The 17,355-nt window shown below is 43.6% G+C and overlaps 1 protein-coding gene across 15 annotated transcripts in view; it reads right to left on the bottom strand.

The window, feature by feature from the left end:
* Positions 1-2,611: 2,611 nt before the first annotated feature.
* The window catches only part of LOC115130821 (rap guanine nucleotide exchange factor 2-like), a 154,475-nt gene continuing 139,731 nt past the window's right edge, over positions 2,612-17,355 (bottom strand). For 8 of the 15 annotated variants that reach the window (XM_065019766.1, XM_065019770.1, XM_065019768.1 and 5 more), the window contains 6 exons: positions 15,378-15,601; positions 14,967-15,137; positions 13,779-13,922; positions 10,317-10,521; positions 8,920-9,434; positions 5,877-6,794 (listed from right to left, as the gene is read on the bottom strand). In XM_065019766.1, the coding sequence (XP_064875838.1) occupies positions 6,415-6,794; positions 8,920-9,434; positions 10,317-10,521; positions 13,779-13,922; positions 14,967-15,137; positions 15,378-15,601 (1,639 nt within the window). In that variant the 3' untranslated portion in view covers positions 5,877-6,414. The other 7 variants (XM_065019772.1, XM_065019774.1, XM_065019775.1 and 4 more) reach the window with 4 other exon arrangements.

Genomic DNA, 17,355 nt, shown 5'->3' with positions numbered 1-17,355 from the left:
ACCCTAACCCAGAGAGGCTAAAGTCCTCGGCCACTAGGAGCACCACCTCTGGATGAGCGTTTTCCTGTTTGCTTATGGCCGTATACAGCTCATTGAGTGCGGTCTTAGTGCCAGCATTGGTTTGTGGTGGTAAATAGACAGCTACCAAAAGTATAGACAAAAACTCTCTTGGTAAATAGTGTGGTCTATAGCTTATCATGACATACTCTACCTCAGGCGAGCAAAACCTCGAGACTTCATTGGACTTCATGCACCAGCTGTTGTTTACAAATATACATAGACAAATATACATACACCCCTCGTCTTACCAGAGGCCACTGATCGATCCTGCCTAAAGAACTTAAAACCTGCCAGCTGTATGTTCTTCATGTTGTCGTCCAGCCACGACTCGGTGAAACATTGTCCTGTTGGTAAGATATACACTACCATTCAAAAGTTTGGGGTCACTTAGAAAGTTCCTTGTTTTTTTAAAGAAAAACATTTTTTTGTCCATTAAAATAGCATCAAATTCATCAGAAATACAGTGTAGACTTTGTTAATGTTGTAAATTACTATGGTAGCTGGAAAACGGCTGATTTCTTCTGGAATATCTACATAGACGTACAGAGGCCCATTATCAGCAACCATCACTCCTGTGTTCCAATGGCACGTTGTGTTAGCTAATTTGTGTTGTGTTAGCTAATCCAAGTTTATAATTTTAAAATTATGTTAAATTGCAATTATGTTAGCACAGCTGAAAACTGTTGTCCTGATTAAAGAAGCAATAGAACTGGCCTTCTTAGACTAGTTGAGTATCTGGAGCATCAGCATTTGTGGGTTCGATTACAGGCTCAAAATGGCCAGAAACAAAGAACATTCTTCAGTCTATTCTTGTTCTGAGAAATGAAGGCTATTCCATGGGAGAAATTGACAAGAAACTGAAGATCTCGCACAACGCTGTGTACTACTCCCTTCACAGAATCACAAAGAATGACATTCGTGAGATGCAGAAAAAATGAAAAGATGGTGTCAAGCACTCAACCAGCAACTGTCAAGCATGGTGAAGGCAATGTGATGGTCTGGGGGTGCTCTGGTGGTGGTAAAGTGGGAGATTTGTACAGGGTGATTAATTGGAGCCAATTTCCTCCTACAACAGGACAATGACCCAAAGCACAACTCCAAACTATGCAAGAACTATTTAGGAAAGAAGCAGTCAGCTGGTATCCTGTCTATAATAGAGTGGCCAGCACAGTCACCAGATCTCAACCCTATTGAGCTATTGTGGGAGCAGCTTGACCGTAAGAGCCCATCAAGCCAATTCAACTTGGGCGAGGTGCTTCAGAAAGCATGGGGTGAAATCTCTTCAGATTACCTCAACAAGTTGACAACTAGAATGCCAAAGGTCTGCAAGGCTGTAATTGCTGCAAATGGAGGATTATTTGACAAAAGCAGAGTTTGAAGGACAATTATTATTTAAATTAAAAATCATTATTTATAATCTTGTCAACTTCTTGACTACATTTCCTAATTTCATGTATGTTTTCATGGAAAAACAAGGACATTTCTAAGTGACCCCAAACTTTTGAACGGTAGTGTAAGTGATCGTAGCTCGTCTATTTTATTTTCCATTGATTGTATGTTGGCTAATAGGACCGATGGTAAAGGGAGATTACCCGCTCACCGCCGGATCCTTACAAGGCATCTGGACCTTCGTCCCCGATATCCCCGTCTCTTTCTCCAGTGAATGACGGGGACGAGGGCCTTGTCGGGCATTATAATATATATAGCTAGCTAAACCATGGCAGGTGGCCATATCTATGACTAAAAATAGAAGAGGTTTTACAATCGGAGATCTATTGCATCTACCTACCTGACCGGCCAGATCTACCTATCCAACCTACTTGCCCGTGTTGTGAGCTTATTTCACTCTTAGTGGCTGCATTGGCAAAATTTGGCGCCTTCCTTCCCACTACATGAGGGACTCCGAGCCCTTCCATTTAGACTTTGGCAGTCTGAAGTCAACTCATCCCTCATAGCTGCTTCTGGATCTTCTGCCCTGGTCCTACCCGTTTCTGGTCCAGTCCCCAAGGTAAAGAGTTTTAAAGCGGGATTGAGCATGGGCCTACTCCAAGAGAGTGTGGACAAATCACCATGTGTGATTTACATAAACCAGACCTGGATCACCTTGTACACCAGACTTGGCTGTCTACTTGGCTCTAACCGCAGCCTAAAAACACATCATTGATGTATGACTGAAATAAATGAAAACCAGCTATTTATGTATACTGATTTTAATAAATTGTACAATTGTAAAGTTTGCTCATTCACAGTGAACAGCATTTAACCAATGTCTAATAAAGGGTGTGAATGTACTCTAATTCAAAGAAACAAGGGCTTTTCAAGAAGACTTGAACATTACATTGCTAAAGGACAGGCTTCAGTCAATGTCCATGAACAGTTTTAGTTCTGAAAAGTTTAAGGCGTTGTAGAAAATATGTGAAATAAATATGATCAGTGAAGATAACGTTTTATCTCCTCAGAAAACATGGCTAACTATACCTTACATTGCTGTATGTATCACATTTGAGTAATTATTACTCCAAACAAAAATGACAAAAGTAAAAAAACAAAAAACAAGTGGAGACATATTTTTATTAATTCTGACGTACACTGTTGTCAGTTAGAAAAGTATGAGGGTTACACAGTTCAAGTTACTTCCATGTCTTATCTTTTGCAAACACTAGATGGTGCGTGCGTAGGAGAGGTCTTGGAAAGGAACAATATTCAAGAGACAAAACCTCCAAATGTAGGAAAAAAATAAGTGCATTTAAACCTATGAATTGATCACTTTTGTAGTATTTATTGATTTCCCAGCTTCATACAAACTGGATGTTGAGGCATAAACATAGTACATTTCAACAAAAATATAACCAATATTTACAATTATTGTATTAAAAATACAAAAAAACTACCGATACGTACTCCACCAATTGTCTTTTTAAAAGACATACAGGTCAAAGTAGTACAAGAAAGTATGAGAAATCATCACCAGTTAAATATACACTTCTCACTTGACATCACATCAAACCAAGTAGTAGTTCTACCTACTACAATTATCTTTATGCTTGTACATTGTTGTGCAATGTTTTGTTTTTAGAAATAGGACTTGGCCTGCTAAAGAGTTGAAGGAAAGTGAATGATGATGATGCATGTTACCACTGAATTACAAACACATTCGACAATCTATTGGCAGCCATAGAAAAAAATGTATCATGAACAAAAAACATGACAAATGATTATAGTGTAATGACAAACCACAGTGAAAAACACTGCACTCGTTTATTTCTACTTCTCAGTCTATAGTTTTACTACTGATCAATGTGATCAGCACAACTCAGTGATAAAATAAGTGACACTTTCACAATTTGATAACTAATAATTCTGATTAGCAGCCGTCAAAGTTAATTATTTAATATAGGTAACTTCCCCACTGGAGTCAAAACACAAACATTCAATAACCTTCAGTCAATTCCAATGATGTTGCGAAACAGTGGATAACAGGTTTGTTCTACGCTAGCATTGCCTACTCATATGTACATCCACTGATCTTGATGCCTGTAACAGTGGAGGACTTCTCCAAGTGGCTTTGCAATGACGAGGAAGGGATGTCTCCAACAGCAAGGTTGGAGAGAAGGTTTATTTTAGTTCATTCTCGTGTATTCTAGTTCAGTCTTAAAAGGGCAATCCTTAGTTGAAACAATAAAGCATTCACACCGCCTCTGTTTTGCTAAAAAGCTGAGGGGTGGGCCTGGAGAAATGTAACCACTCAAATGAATAGACGGAGATATGTATGCAAGGACTGACCAATCAAGATATCAAAATGAGTTTTAAGCATGTTTTTCAGGCTATACAATGTCTGTTTACATTTCCAAACATTGAAGTAAAACAAGATTCTATTTTGGGGTATGATGGGGTTTGAAAGTTGAACTAAGCTCATGAGGCATTTATAAGTTATATTCTTCTAGAATCAATGGATATATATCATTAATTTATAAGTCCAAAAATGGACGTAGCAACAGCAGATTGCAGCACCACTGAAAGATCCGAGACTCCATTCACCTCTATAGGATTCAAGCCTATGGGGTGCATAACTCAAACACGTCCCCAAGTTGGTTCATTTTAAAAACAGGTATAAATCCCCTCTGTACTTATCTTTCAACATCACCATTAGGGACAAGACTAAGCCAATATAAATCTCACATAGTTGTCCAAAACAATACTGTCTAAATATAGAATGAATATAAGTCACCAGGTGACCTTCCAGTTTAAAACCTGGATGTTCCTATCAGAGGATTCATTGCTAAATATACAAGCTGACATTTTTTCCAATCTCTGAAAGACTAAAACGTGTGTGGGCAATGCTTCCTGCTCTGGCCCCGTCCCTCCCCCAAGGCAGGCTTTTTTTGAAAGGGAGGCGGACACTAACACAATCCTTTAGGCAAAATTGAAAAAAACTGACCAGACCACAATGGCTTCAAGTGATAACTCTCATCAACACAAATTCAAAGATGGAGCATTTTTGTTACCTACATGATGACATTCACCTATACGTTTCAACCGGAATATAGCGAAGAGTTTGATTTAGCTAGAAGCTCAGCTACAGCTGATGCCAGCACCAAGAGGGCAGATGACAAACACGGTGGCTAGCTAAGTATGTTATATTTCCTGCAAGCCACCTAGCTAACTTGAGTTAATCTTCTGAAACACATATTGCCGACTAACATACCTGTGTTACAGTGGGGGTATTTATTTTATGTTTGCCAACTTATGTAGCTAGGTAGCTAGCCAGCCTAGCTAAACAACTATAGGCAGCCATATCTATCACTAAAAATAGAAGAGGTTTTACAATCTGAGATGGGACTGGCCAACCAGCTAGGTCCAGCCAGATGGGACCGGCTAGACAGGTAGGGCCACTGCTACGCCCCCCACCGTTAAACCTGTACATTACTGTATATGACCTAGTACTTAAGATGTGGCTGGTCGTATTGGAAAAAGAGACCGATATCCAGGCCAGGGTTGGGAATGGAGCAAAACTGCCACTGCTAACTGGACAGTCACAATGAGAGAAATAATTTGGGTAACAAACAATTATTTCTCTCATTGTGACTGTCCAGTTAGCAGTGGGGTGAAGCCACCACTAGGTCATATCTAATATGTGAATGACCAGATAATACTGTAAGGAATAAAACAGCCTTTTGACAGATTTGTCATTCCGAGTCAATAGATGAGACTTGGGTATAGTCTCTTTTACCCCCAGAGTGCAATAGTTCTGGAAAGAAATCCTTAAGAGTTCAAAATCGATCAATGTTCTTTTATTAAATCATCATTGTCCGTTTTGTTCACGTTTCATAAAGTAGAAAAAGAAAAAGTGCAGACAAAGCTCAACACGTCATGATGCTGTGTGTAAAGTGAGGTGGGGTTGGGATAATGGTCTTGGAAAGCTGTTCCAGGACACCTGTGTGTTTGAGCGTGGTTGTCATGCGTCGCCGTATGTTTATCCAGCTAAACAGTTTGACTTGTTTTTCTTTTTTCCAAAGTGCCAGGCATTGCATCTTTCTTTTCTGTCTCTCCTTCTTCACAGTATTTTTTCAAGCAGGGTTATTCAACCCCTGATAATGCTTTAAGGCAGGGGAGGGAGATGAGCAGAGGAGTCTACCAATCAGGAGGGAGAGTACGATGCAGGAGGCAGGCACGTACGTACTGGATTGCTTTGTCCGTCCATCAGTGTCTTTTTTTCCGGCTCCATGGAAGCGACTTCAAGTCATCCAGCAGAAGACAGTTCTCTCTCAGACTGCTGATACCTGTTCATCCTCTGAAGAGAGAAAGAAAAAAAATAGCCATGTTGGTTACAAAGATGTTAAAACCCAGAGAAAGAATTAGAGGCAGAAAGCCCCCACAACATCACTAACTGGCCTTTATGTGAACTTACTGTACCATGGTCCACTATCAAAACTGAACAATTGGCAAAAAACGACAAACATGAACATTAAAAGTGAGAAAAACATTGACACAAATAAAAATTGGTGAGCAAACCTAACAACTTGTGCCCCCAGATGAATGCCATTCAACACAGAGAGTGAGGAGCTAACGCCTGATGAGCTTTGGTCCAAGCATGATGACATCATGCACATGAGATGCCGTGGTGGGTTTGTGCTAGCCTGGTCCCAGATCTGTTTGTGCGGTCTTGACATCTCCTCAATGCCCATTCCCCATAGGAGTTGGCAAGACAGTACAAACAGATCTGGGACCAGGCTAGGTTTGCAGTGGATATGAGGGAAGTCTGTTGTTCCTGGTGGGCATGCATGTTATCATTGGTATAAATCAGTAATTTTACCTCAGCCTGGGGGGGGCTGCCCTTTAACCCGTACACTCATCTCAGGGCCTGGTTGTCTCTGGTGTTGTGTGTGCCACTGTCTTCCTCAGAGCGACTAGTTTGGGAGACAAGGACTCACCCTCTTCCTCCTCCGGCTCTTCATCCTCGTCTGGCGAGCGGGTGCGGTGGAGCCCATGGCGCTTTGTGGTTCCGGAACCTGGGTGTTGTTGGGCCTGGTGGTGATGCTGGGAGTCGGGCGACTGGGTGACCATGCGCGAGCGCTGCAGGGCCGTGGAGTAGTCGGGTGGGCGGCGGCCAGAGTGGGATGGGGCCGTGGGCAGGGGTGGCGACTGCGTCTGGCCCTCACTGAAGTCAGAGATTGTCAGGGCAGTGTAGCCTGGCGGGGTGGGAGGGGGCTCGCGGTACCGGCTCTCCTTTCGTGCTAAGGGGGGTGAAAGATGGTGGGGTAAAACGCAATTAACCTTTCACTATTGGATGTTCTTATAGGTACTGTATAGTACTTATAGTACTGTCAGTGTAACAGTATAGCTTTCGTCCCTCTCCTCGCTCCTACCTGGGCTCGAACCAGCAACAAAATGACAACAGCCACCCTCGAAGCAGCATTACCCATGCAGAGCAAGGGGAACAACTACAGAAGGCTCAGAGTGAGTGACGTTTGAAACGCTATTAGCGTGCGCTAACTAGCTAGCCATTTCACTTTGGTTACACCAGCCTCATCTCGGGAGTTGATAGGCTTCAAGTCATAAACAGCGCAATGCTTGACGCACAACGAAGAGCTGTTGGCAAAACGCATGAAAGTGCTGTTTGAATTCATGTTTACGCGCCTGCTTCTGCCTACCACCGCTCAGTCAGATACTTAGATACTTGTATGCTTAGTCAGATTATATGCAACGCAGGACACGCTAGATAATATCTAGTAATATCATCAACCATGTGTAGTTAACTAGTGATTATGATTGATTGTTTTTATAAGATAAGTTTAATGCTAGCTAGCAACTTACCTTGGCTTACTGCATTCGCGTAACAGGCAGTCTCCTTGTGGAGTGCAACGAGAGAGAGGAAGGTCGTTATTGCGTTGGACTAGTTAACTGTAAGGTTGCAAGATTGTATCCCCGAGCTGACAAGGTGAAAATCTGTCGTTCTGTCTCTGAACAAGGCATTTAACCCACCGTTCCTAGGCCGTCATTGAAAATAAGAATGTGTTCTTAACTGACTTGCCTAGTTAAATAATATGTATATATGTATGTATATATATATATATTTTTTTAAATAATAAAAATTGGCGCCCCAAAATACCCATGTCCGATTGTTATGAACACTTGAAATCGTGCCTAATTGATCGGCCATTCCGATTAATCGGTCGACCTCTAGTCTGCACCACACACTCCATCCAGAAAAAGTGTTGGCATGGAGATCTACATGCGGACATCTTTCAGCTGACATGCACTTCTCTCCATGGATGAACACAATGCAAAAATGCATACACATGTGAGCAGGGTTTAGCATTTTCAGAACATTCTAAAAATCCGACCTTTCATTGGGAACCTGTTACTTTGTTGAGGAACAGGTATGGCCACCCTAACGTTAGGAACAGGTATGGCCACCCTAACGTTAGGAACAGGTATGGCCACCCTAACGTTAGGAACAGGTATGGCCACCCTAACATTAGGAACAGGTATGGCCACCCTAACATTAGGAACAGGTATGGCCACCCTAACATTAGGAACAGGTATGGCCACCCTAACATTAGGAACAGGTATTGCCACCCTAACATTAGGAACAGGTATGGCCACCCTAACATTAGGAACAGGTATTGCCACCCTAACATTAGGAACAGGTATGGCCACCCTAACATTAGGAACAGGTATGGCCACCCTAACATTAGGAACAGGTATGGCCACCCTAACATTAGGAACAGGTATGGCCACCCTAACATTAGGAACAGGTATGGCCACCCTAACATTAGGAACAGGTATGGTCACCCTAACATTAGGAACAGGTATGGCCACCCTAACATTAGGAACAGGTATGGCCACCCTAACATTAGGAACAGGTATGGTCACCCTAACATTAGGAACAGGTATGGCCACCCTAACATTAGGAACAGGTATGGCCACCCTAACATTAGGAACAGGTATGGCCACCCTAACATTAGGAACAGGTATGGTCACCCTAACATTAGGAACATGTATGGCCACCCTAACATTAGGAACAGGTATGGCCACCCTAACATTAGGAACAGGTATGGTCACCCTAACATTAGGAACAGGTATGGCCACCCTAACATTAGGAACAGGTATGGCCACCCTAACATTAGGGACAGGTATGGCCACCCTAACATTAGGAACAGGTATGACCACCCTAACATTAGGAACAAGTATGGTCACCCCAACATTAGGAACAGGTATGGTCATCCCAACATTAGGAACAGGTATGGTCACCCTAACATTAGGAACAGGTATGGTCACCCTAACATTAGCCTATGAGGACAGCTTAACCCTTCCATCAACACAACAGACAAACTAACATTTCAGTGGTCAACTCACTGATAAGACCCTTGTTGCCGGCGGTGATGGGCGATGGCCTCCCGTGCTGCTTGGCCTCGTCAGACCCCATGGACGTGATACTACTCGTCTCCGGGTCAGCGTTCACGTCTTTCCCGCCTCTGCGTTTAATCGTGCCCGTGTCACCCTCCGAGTCCTCGCCCCAGTACGCTGCAGAGGAAGATGAAGAAGAGGCCGATGCCCAGCTCCCTCTAGCCTGAGACGCCCACATTCCAGAGGGGACCCCTATAAACGCTTCAGGCCCCCCGGGAGGATGGACACCCACACTGACCACACCACCCGGCCCGAAGGCCAGGGTCTCCCAGCTGCGTCCCTGTTGCATGGTCTGGATGTTGTCGTGGGAGCCCGAGGAGCACGAGGTCCAGGAGCCGCGGCCACTGTCTGCAGCATCCAGGGAGACACGGTCCCCTTGGTCCTGGGTCAGCTCTTCAGAGCTGGGAGATAGCACCGTGGCACAGGTATACAGACCCCGGCAGTCCTGCATGGACGAGTAGGAACTGTTTGTGGGTTTGGGCGGGGGGGTCAGAGAGTTAGAGACAAGCTATAACTTTACAATTGGGGTTAGTGATTAGAGGCAGGCTATACATTTACAATGAGGGTTAGAAATTAGAGACAAGCTATACCTTTACAGTGGGGGTTAGAGATTAGAGACAAGCTATACCTTTACAGTGGGGGTTAGAGATTAGAGACAAGCTATACCTTTACAGTGGGGGTTAGAGATTAGAGACAAGCTATACCTTTACAGTGGGGGTTAGAGATTAGAGACAAGCTATACCTTTACAGTGGGGGTTAGAGATTAGAGACAAGCTATACCTTTACAGTGGGGGTTAGAGATTAGAGACAAGCTATACCTTTACAGTGGGGGTTAGAGATTAGAGACAAGCTATACCTTTACAGTGAGGGTTAGAGATTAGAGACAAGCTAAACCTTTACAGTGGGGGTTAGCGATTAGAGACAAGCTATACCTTTACAGTGGGGGTTAGAGATTAGAGACAAGCTATACCTTTACAGTGGGGGTTAGAGATTAGAGACAAGCTATACCTTTACAGTGGGGGTTAGAGATTAGAGACAAGCTATACCTTTACAGTGGGGGTTAGAGATTAGAGACAAGCTATACCTTTACAGTGGGGGTTAGAGATTAGAGACAAGCTATACCTTAACAACTGGGTTGTTAAAATAAAGAGTTGGGATTGAATCTCTTCCTTTTTCCATTTTTGAAATTAACGCTCATCACTGTACTTAGCTGTTAAAATAGGATGTGTACCAAAAACTACATTTTCAAGTTAACCACTCAACAATTTTATAACTAGGGTACATTACCCCTTTAAACAAAGTTTTTGGGATGATGATCAATAGAAATGGGCAGTGTTGGTTCATACCCGAGGCTGTACTGGTCCGGGTCTGTCGTAGCCCTCCTCTCCAGACGCACCCCTCCAGCGTGGGGGTCTCCCACCCCGCCGGAGTGCCTGAGCCCCCTCCTCTCCTCCTGGGCCATGTCAAAGGAGGAGTTGCTGACCAGGCTGGAGCGCGATGAGATCTCGCTGTGACACGAGTCTGAGTAGGCATCTCCTGTTCTGGGGTAGCCTGGAGAGAGTAGGGGGGTGGTCCATTAACTGACTGATCAATCATTATTAAACCCTTTTCGGATCAGCAGATGTCACACAAAGTGCTAAATGATTCCAATCTACTAGTCCAGGGGTTGTGTTCAGAGGGTTGAATCGTTTAGAACCTCCGAACATGGATTTACAGCTGGCTGGATGGGAGAACACATAGGTTCATAGGCTGCGAGAAACTTCTCTTTCTAACTGCACATCGAAAACAAAACCTCTAACCTCTCAAATCACTACCATCACACTGCACGCCAGATAACTTCCAGCTTGAACACGGCCGGTCATACTCTGTGACCTAATATGAAAGGAGACATTAAGATTCAAGGAAGCCACAACAGAAGCCCACAATCACCTAAAATCAGCCTAATAAAAGGATTGGGGAAATACACAGCAAGTCCTAACTTTACAACAAACTCAGAACGTGCTTGGGGCAGTGATTCAATCGAGAGAAAAAAAATGAAGATCCTCACACCTTTAGCTTGGAGTCACAGAATGACTGACATTTCAAAGCAATCTCCATTCACACACACCAAGAACCTCATCTCAAAGCCAGAAATCTCATCAAATTACTCTGCTCTCTAACATTCTGGGCACAAGTAATTGGAAATGGAGTGTTCTGTGACATTAAATCATTGGCAAACCAACCGCGAGCTACCATTCAGAAAATGGAGGACTGATCTTCTAAGTCAGATGGCCTAACGTCAAGTCAGTTCCTGAAACCCATCCAATAATAAGTGAATTAGTTTTCACCGGTGGACCGAAGGGCTTCTACCGGCTTCTAAACACACAGACATGAATCAAGCGGAGTTGTGGATGTCGGTGAAGCAGCAGCATCTGAGCCCATATATCTTCTGAAGCAAAGGTCATACTACTAGACATCCCAGCAGCAACTCCGCTACTAAGACAAGCGGGGCGACAGACAAGCCCGCAGGACCCCCTATATACACTGAACAAAAATATAAATGCAACATGTTAAGCGTTGGTCCCATGTTTCATGAGCTGAAAGATCAAGAAATTTTCCATATGTACCAAAAAAATATTTCTCTAAGATGTTGTGCACACATTTGCTTACATCCCTGTTAGTGAGCATTCCTCCTTTGAAAGATAATCCATCGTGTGGCATATCAAGAAGCTGATTAAACAGTATGATCATTACACAGCTGCACCTTGTGCTGGGGACAATAAAAGGCCACTCAAATGTGCAGTTGTCACACAACACCACAAGTTGAGGGGGCTGCAGGGATGTCCACCAGAGCTGGTGCCAGAGAATTGTATGTTAATTTCTCTACCATAAGCCACCTCCAACGTTGTTTTAGAGAATTTGGCTGTACGTTCAACCGAACTCAGAACTGCAGACCACGTGTATGGCGTTGTGTGGGCGAGCTGTTTGCTGATGTCGGCGTTGTGAAGAGAGTGCCCCATGGTGAGGTGGGGTTATGGTATGGGCAGGCATAAGCTACGAACAACGAACACAATTGTTTTTTATCGATGGCAATTTGAATGCACAAAAATACCGTGATGAGATCCTGAGGCCCATTTTGGCCGACATCTTTATTCCCAGTCATGTAAAATCCATAGATTAGGGCCTAATTGATTTATTTCAATTGATGCATTTCCTCACTTGAACTGTTACTAAGTAAAATCAATGAAATAATGTTGCGTTTTTATTTTTATTCAGTACATATACAGGTCCCAACCACTTCGTATTTGTAAGATCCAACTGGGTCGTGTTCATTAGGGCATGCAACGTAAAACATTTTATTTCTTAAGTTTCCAGTTTCAAGTTTTAATGTCACATGCACAAGTACAGTGAAATGCCTTCTTGCAAACTCAAAACCCAACAATGCAATAATCAATAACAACGTATTACTAGAAAAAAAGCACAAGGAATAATAATATAGAGAGTAAGTAAGCATACTATATACAGGAAATACTTCTAAAGTAAATTCTAATACTATATTTACATGTGCAGGGATACTGGAGTGATGGAGGTAGATATTTATAGGGATAAGGGGACTAGCCAACAGGATATAAGATAAACAATAGTAGCAGCAGGTTGTATGTGAGTGGTGTACGGGTGTGTAGAGTCCGTATAAATGTATCTCCATATTATGTGTGAGTGAGCGGGTGGTGGAGTGAGTGTTTGTGTGCGTGTGTGTTTGAGTGAGTGTTTGTGTGCGTGTGTGTTTGAGTGACAGCATGTGTGAGTGTGTAGGGCCCTGTGAGTGTACATAGAGACAGTGCAAATATTGAAATAAAAGGTCTAGGCCAGCAGCGTCTGTTTAGGTCTAGGGCCGGTCTGGGCCAGTCCCAGTTTACCTGTGGCTGTCTGTTTACTGGTAAAGGTAACCTTCCGGACACTTTGGCCCTTCAGTGTCCCGAGCCCTGCGTGCAGCAAGGCAAAGAGACATCACACACAGATAGGACACAGGACAGCATCACAGTATGTAAGGAGTGAGGTAGTTGGGATAGGAGGTAGGTAGGGGTGATTGATAGCCGATTCCAATATGGAACAGTGTAGACTAGGCAGTCTAGGCAGACACATTGCATATGCTCAGAACGACAAAATGGAACCCTTTACATATCCTTTCTCCCCCCGTCTATAGGAGAGACTCACGCTGTTTAAATTTGATTAGATGTTCACAAAATGTAACAGATTTTGACTATCACTAATGTTATGATATGTTTGTAAAGTAATAAAGAAGGTGAAATATCTTGGGTAGATGTTCCTAAAACAGATTATAACTATATATGGACATATTATAAAGTATAAAAGGCTTGATCATTATTTTTTTTATCATAACATCATGTTTGCATATGTTTTATTATACTTGTAGTGTGTACTAGATCATATCGGTTGAAAAGTTTTTTTTTCTCAGACATAAATAAACAATTCCAGGTGAAAGCCAAAGGTCATAGCTTTCTAGGAGGACACACATACACTACTACATTTATAAAATATTGCCCTCCTGCTAGATTGATGACTAAAACCATAGCGAAACACTTTCAGCTCAACTTTCCTTTTTCATGGGTCACAAGAAAACACTTTCATTATTCCATGGCCCTAAAAACCTTGATTAACCGTTGCTACATCAGTATTATTATGACATCACAGAAGGCTGAACTGGTAGTTTCACTATGACCACCAGGTGTCAGCAGTGATCTTCTAAATCTCTGTGTGAGTGAGAGGGGCACTGGGCTGAGGTTGGATTGATGGGATTATTAGCTTACCCTTCTTGGGCGAGCTCTGTGGTGAGGTGGGCGGGGAGGAGAGCTGCGAGGTGTTGTTGGATGTTACAGTGTCCTCAGTCTGACGCTTGCTGGCCTCCTCTGACAGTGACAGGATCTTCTTCAACGACTGAGGGGAACTTGTGCCTTCAAAACAAAACGATAGCCAAAATTAGCGTTGTGGAGTCAACGTCAATGGTGGGGTTTTAAACGTAGCCATAGCCTACATTGTCTGGTGAGTTTTTAATCCTCACTTGGCCAGATGGCCTCTAGGTGGTGCTCAAGTCACAGTGAAAGGAGAGGTAGAACTACAGAGGTTTTATCTATTGTCTAAGAATTTAAATGGATGGAGAAAAGCAAACTTGGCAGAGTGGATACTACTGTAGCAACACACTGGAACACAGCTACATGAGTCTCCCTCCACTGGAGGTTCTTCAAGATATAATTCCCACTTCCCACAGTTTTCTTGAATCCTGAATTACACGTAAAGATGGAATCCTCAGTAGCCAACCAACCACCGCCGGTCGCCCTTACCGCCACCGGCCGCCCCCACCGGTCGCCCCCCCAGTCGTCGCGCCGGTCGCCCCCACCACCGCCGCGGGTCGCCCCCACCACCGCCGGTCCCCCACCACCGCCGGTCCCCCACCACCACCGCCGGTCGCCCCACCACCGCCGGTCGCCCCCACCACCGCCGGTCGCCCCCACCACCGCCAAATAATTGCTGTACTTGTGCTCTTCTTCCGCGCGTACAATAATGTCTGAGGGGGAAAAACTGTGTTCGTTGTTTACAGTAACTTCTTTGTTGTTGTAATATCATATCGGATGTGGCTGATTCACCATTAAGGATTCCAGCTTTAACCCTCAACCTAACCCATGTTTAGAGTAGGATAAAAACTTCAGCAAAGGCCAGTTTCCCAGATGCAGATTCATCTTTAGAATCTCCATTGACAGTGTTTTTTAGTTCAGGAATAAACTTAATCTGGGTCTTTGGGAAACCTGCTCATAGCGGCTAAACTAGCGTAATGCCACACTAGAAGCAACATTGTGATCAGGTACGTTTTACCTGAAATTGAAATAAATCTGTTTTCCTGAAAGGAAACACACAGATTTGTATGCTGTCGGGAAAGAAACAATGTACTATAACGTATATTTTCAAGCATATTTTCCCCCTTAACTTGTGCAAGTTCTTACCGAATGGTGGCAGGTCCTTGACGGGTACTTTCTTGCGTGAGGGGTAGAGAGCCACAGCAGGCACCTGGAGGGCCTGGTTGCCCTTCTGCAGCTGGCCCCTCTGCTGGCTGGCAGCCCTGGACACCACCGGAGACGTGTCTGGCCTCTTACTGCCACCAGCATTCTTGGGCACTGAGAAATGGTTGAGGAGAATGTGGTACTTGAACAATCAATACTACCAGTGAGAAACCGAGTGTTGCTGCTGAGCCAAAATGGCCACCTGGACCACTCATATGTGCATCAATCACATGATGATGGAGGGCCCATATTGCAGTTAGATATCCCAAGTGCATGTACTCCCACACTAAGTGCGAGTCAGAATGCAATCGTGTGTGTGTGTTGTCCACAGCATGTACTCTCTCCACCACTTACGTGTGTTGATGGAGGGCTCACACTGCAGCGAGAGGGTCTGCAGCGCCTCCTCGTTGGTCTCCAGGCTGAGGTTGGACAGGAACTGCTTGACCCTGCGGGCCATTTGGGCATCCTCGTACAGCTTCTTGGCGTTCAGGAAGGAGCTGCGCCTCACCCGCTTCTTGTGCCCGCCCGTCTGGGTGACGTCTAGCACCGCCGCGTTGGCACTGCCCTGGCTAAGAGAACTGGTCACACGCGTGCACACACACACACACACACACACACACACACACACACACACACACACACACGCACGCACACACACACACAGAGAGAGACAGAGAGGGAAGATCATGACCACCATCAGACTATGACCATGTGTGTGTACTACTATTTAGGTAACTGTGTGTGGGGGTACTATTCCTGGAATGTAGCTCAGAGGAGGGCCGTTTGAGAGGCAGACATGCAGAGACTGAGGCTTTGGGGGCATTCCTCTCAGCTCCAGAACATTCCATGCATTCCAAGGAAGAGGAGGGAATAGGGGCCAGGGGGTCAATCAGTCAAGAAACAGGGGAGGTGTGTGCGTGTATGTGTGTGTTGGGGGTTCAAATAGTGATGATAGTCAGTTAACATTTCTGTGGTCTAAAACCAAAGTAGCTGTAGTGAAATGCCTTTTCATCAGAACCTATAGTACATCCAGAGTACATGTATAGTGTGGTGGAATTGAACACAATGATTGTATTGTAAACTACTTCTCCTTGGCCACTGATGTACACCAGGGGTTCCCAAACTCAGCCCTGGAGCCCCTCCCCCCTGGGTGCATGTTTTAGGTTTTAACCTAGAACAACACAGCTTTCAAATAACCAAAGCTTGATGGTGAGCTGGTTATTTGATTCATCGGTGTAGTGCTAGGAGGAAGAACATGCACCTGGGGGGGGGGACCGAACAGGACCGAGTTTGGGAAACACTGATGTAAAGCATGACTAGTTTGGCTGTCCTTGTAGCACACTATAGACTTTCATGTTGAAGAAAATATGTTTAGTCTGGAGACTGATATACAGAATAAATCCACACTAGGACAAACTAATAGAACTGAAAACCAGATGGAATGTTGGCATGCTGTTTTTGTTAAGTAGGTGGGAAGACAAAGTAATCACTTTTGCTAGTTCATGGATTGTGAATTGCATGGGATGCAACATCGCTATATCAGTTTTAATGAGTCATTGAGAAATATTTTGGAAGAATAAAGAAAATGTGACTTGAAACTAAGCAAAAGTCATGATCTTTTCCATTTCTAAAGAACATTTTACCAGAGCCAAGCAGTGTTAGAAGGGTATGAAACAAAATGGGTTAGTAAAACCAGCACTATTTAACAGGTAAGTAAAACCAGCACTATTTAGCAGGTAAGTAAAACCAGCACTAAATAACAGGTAAGTAAAACCAGCACTATTTAACAGGTAAGTAAAACCAGCACTAAATAACAGGTAAGTAAAACCAGCACTATTTAACAGGTAAGTAAAACCAGCACTATTTAACAGGTAAGTAAAACCAGCACTATTTAACAGGTAAGTAAAACCAGCACTATTTAACAGGTAAGTAAAACCAGCACTAAATAACAGGTAAGTAAAACCAGCACTATTTAACAGGTAAGTAAAACCAGCACTATTTAACAGGTAAGTAAAACCAGCACAAAATAACAGGTAAGTAAAACCAGCACTATTTAACAGGTAAGTAAAACCAGCACTAAATAACAGGTAAGTAAAACCAGCACTATTTAACAGGTAAGTAAAACCAGCACTATTTAGCAGGTAAGTAAAACCAGCACAATTTAACAGGTAAGTAAAACCAGCACAAAATAACAGGTAAGTAAAACCAGCACTAAATAACAGGTAAGTAAAACCAGCACTATTTAACAGGTAAGTAAAACCAGCACTATTTAACAGGTAAGTAAAACCAGCACTATTTAACAGGTAAGTAAAACCAGCACTATTTAACAGGT

Source organism: Oncorhynchus nerka, linkage group LG6 (assembly GCF_034236695.1).
Source record: "Oncorhynchus nerka isolate Pitt River linkage group LG6, Oner_Uvic_2.0, whole genome shotgun sequence".
Taxonomy (NCBI): Eukaryota; Metazoa; Chordata; class Actinopteri; order Salmoniformes; family Salmonidae; genus Oncorhynchus; species Oncorhynchus nerka.
Note: the sequence above shows the minus strand (reverse complement) of the source record. Positions and strands in the feature narration are given on the sequence as shown.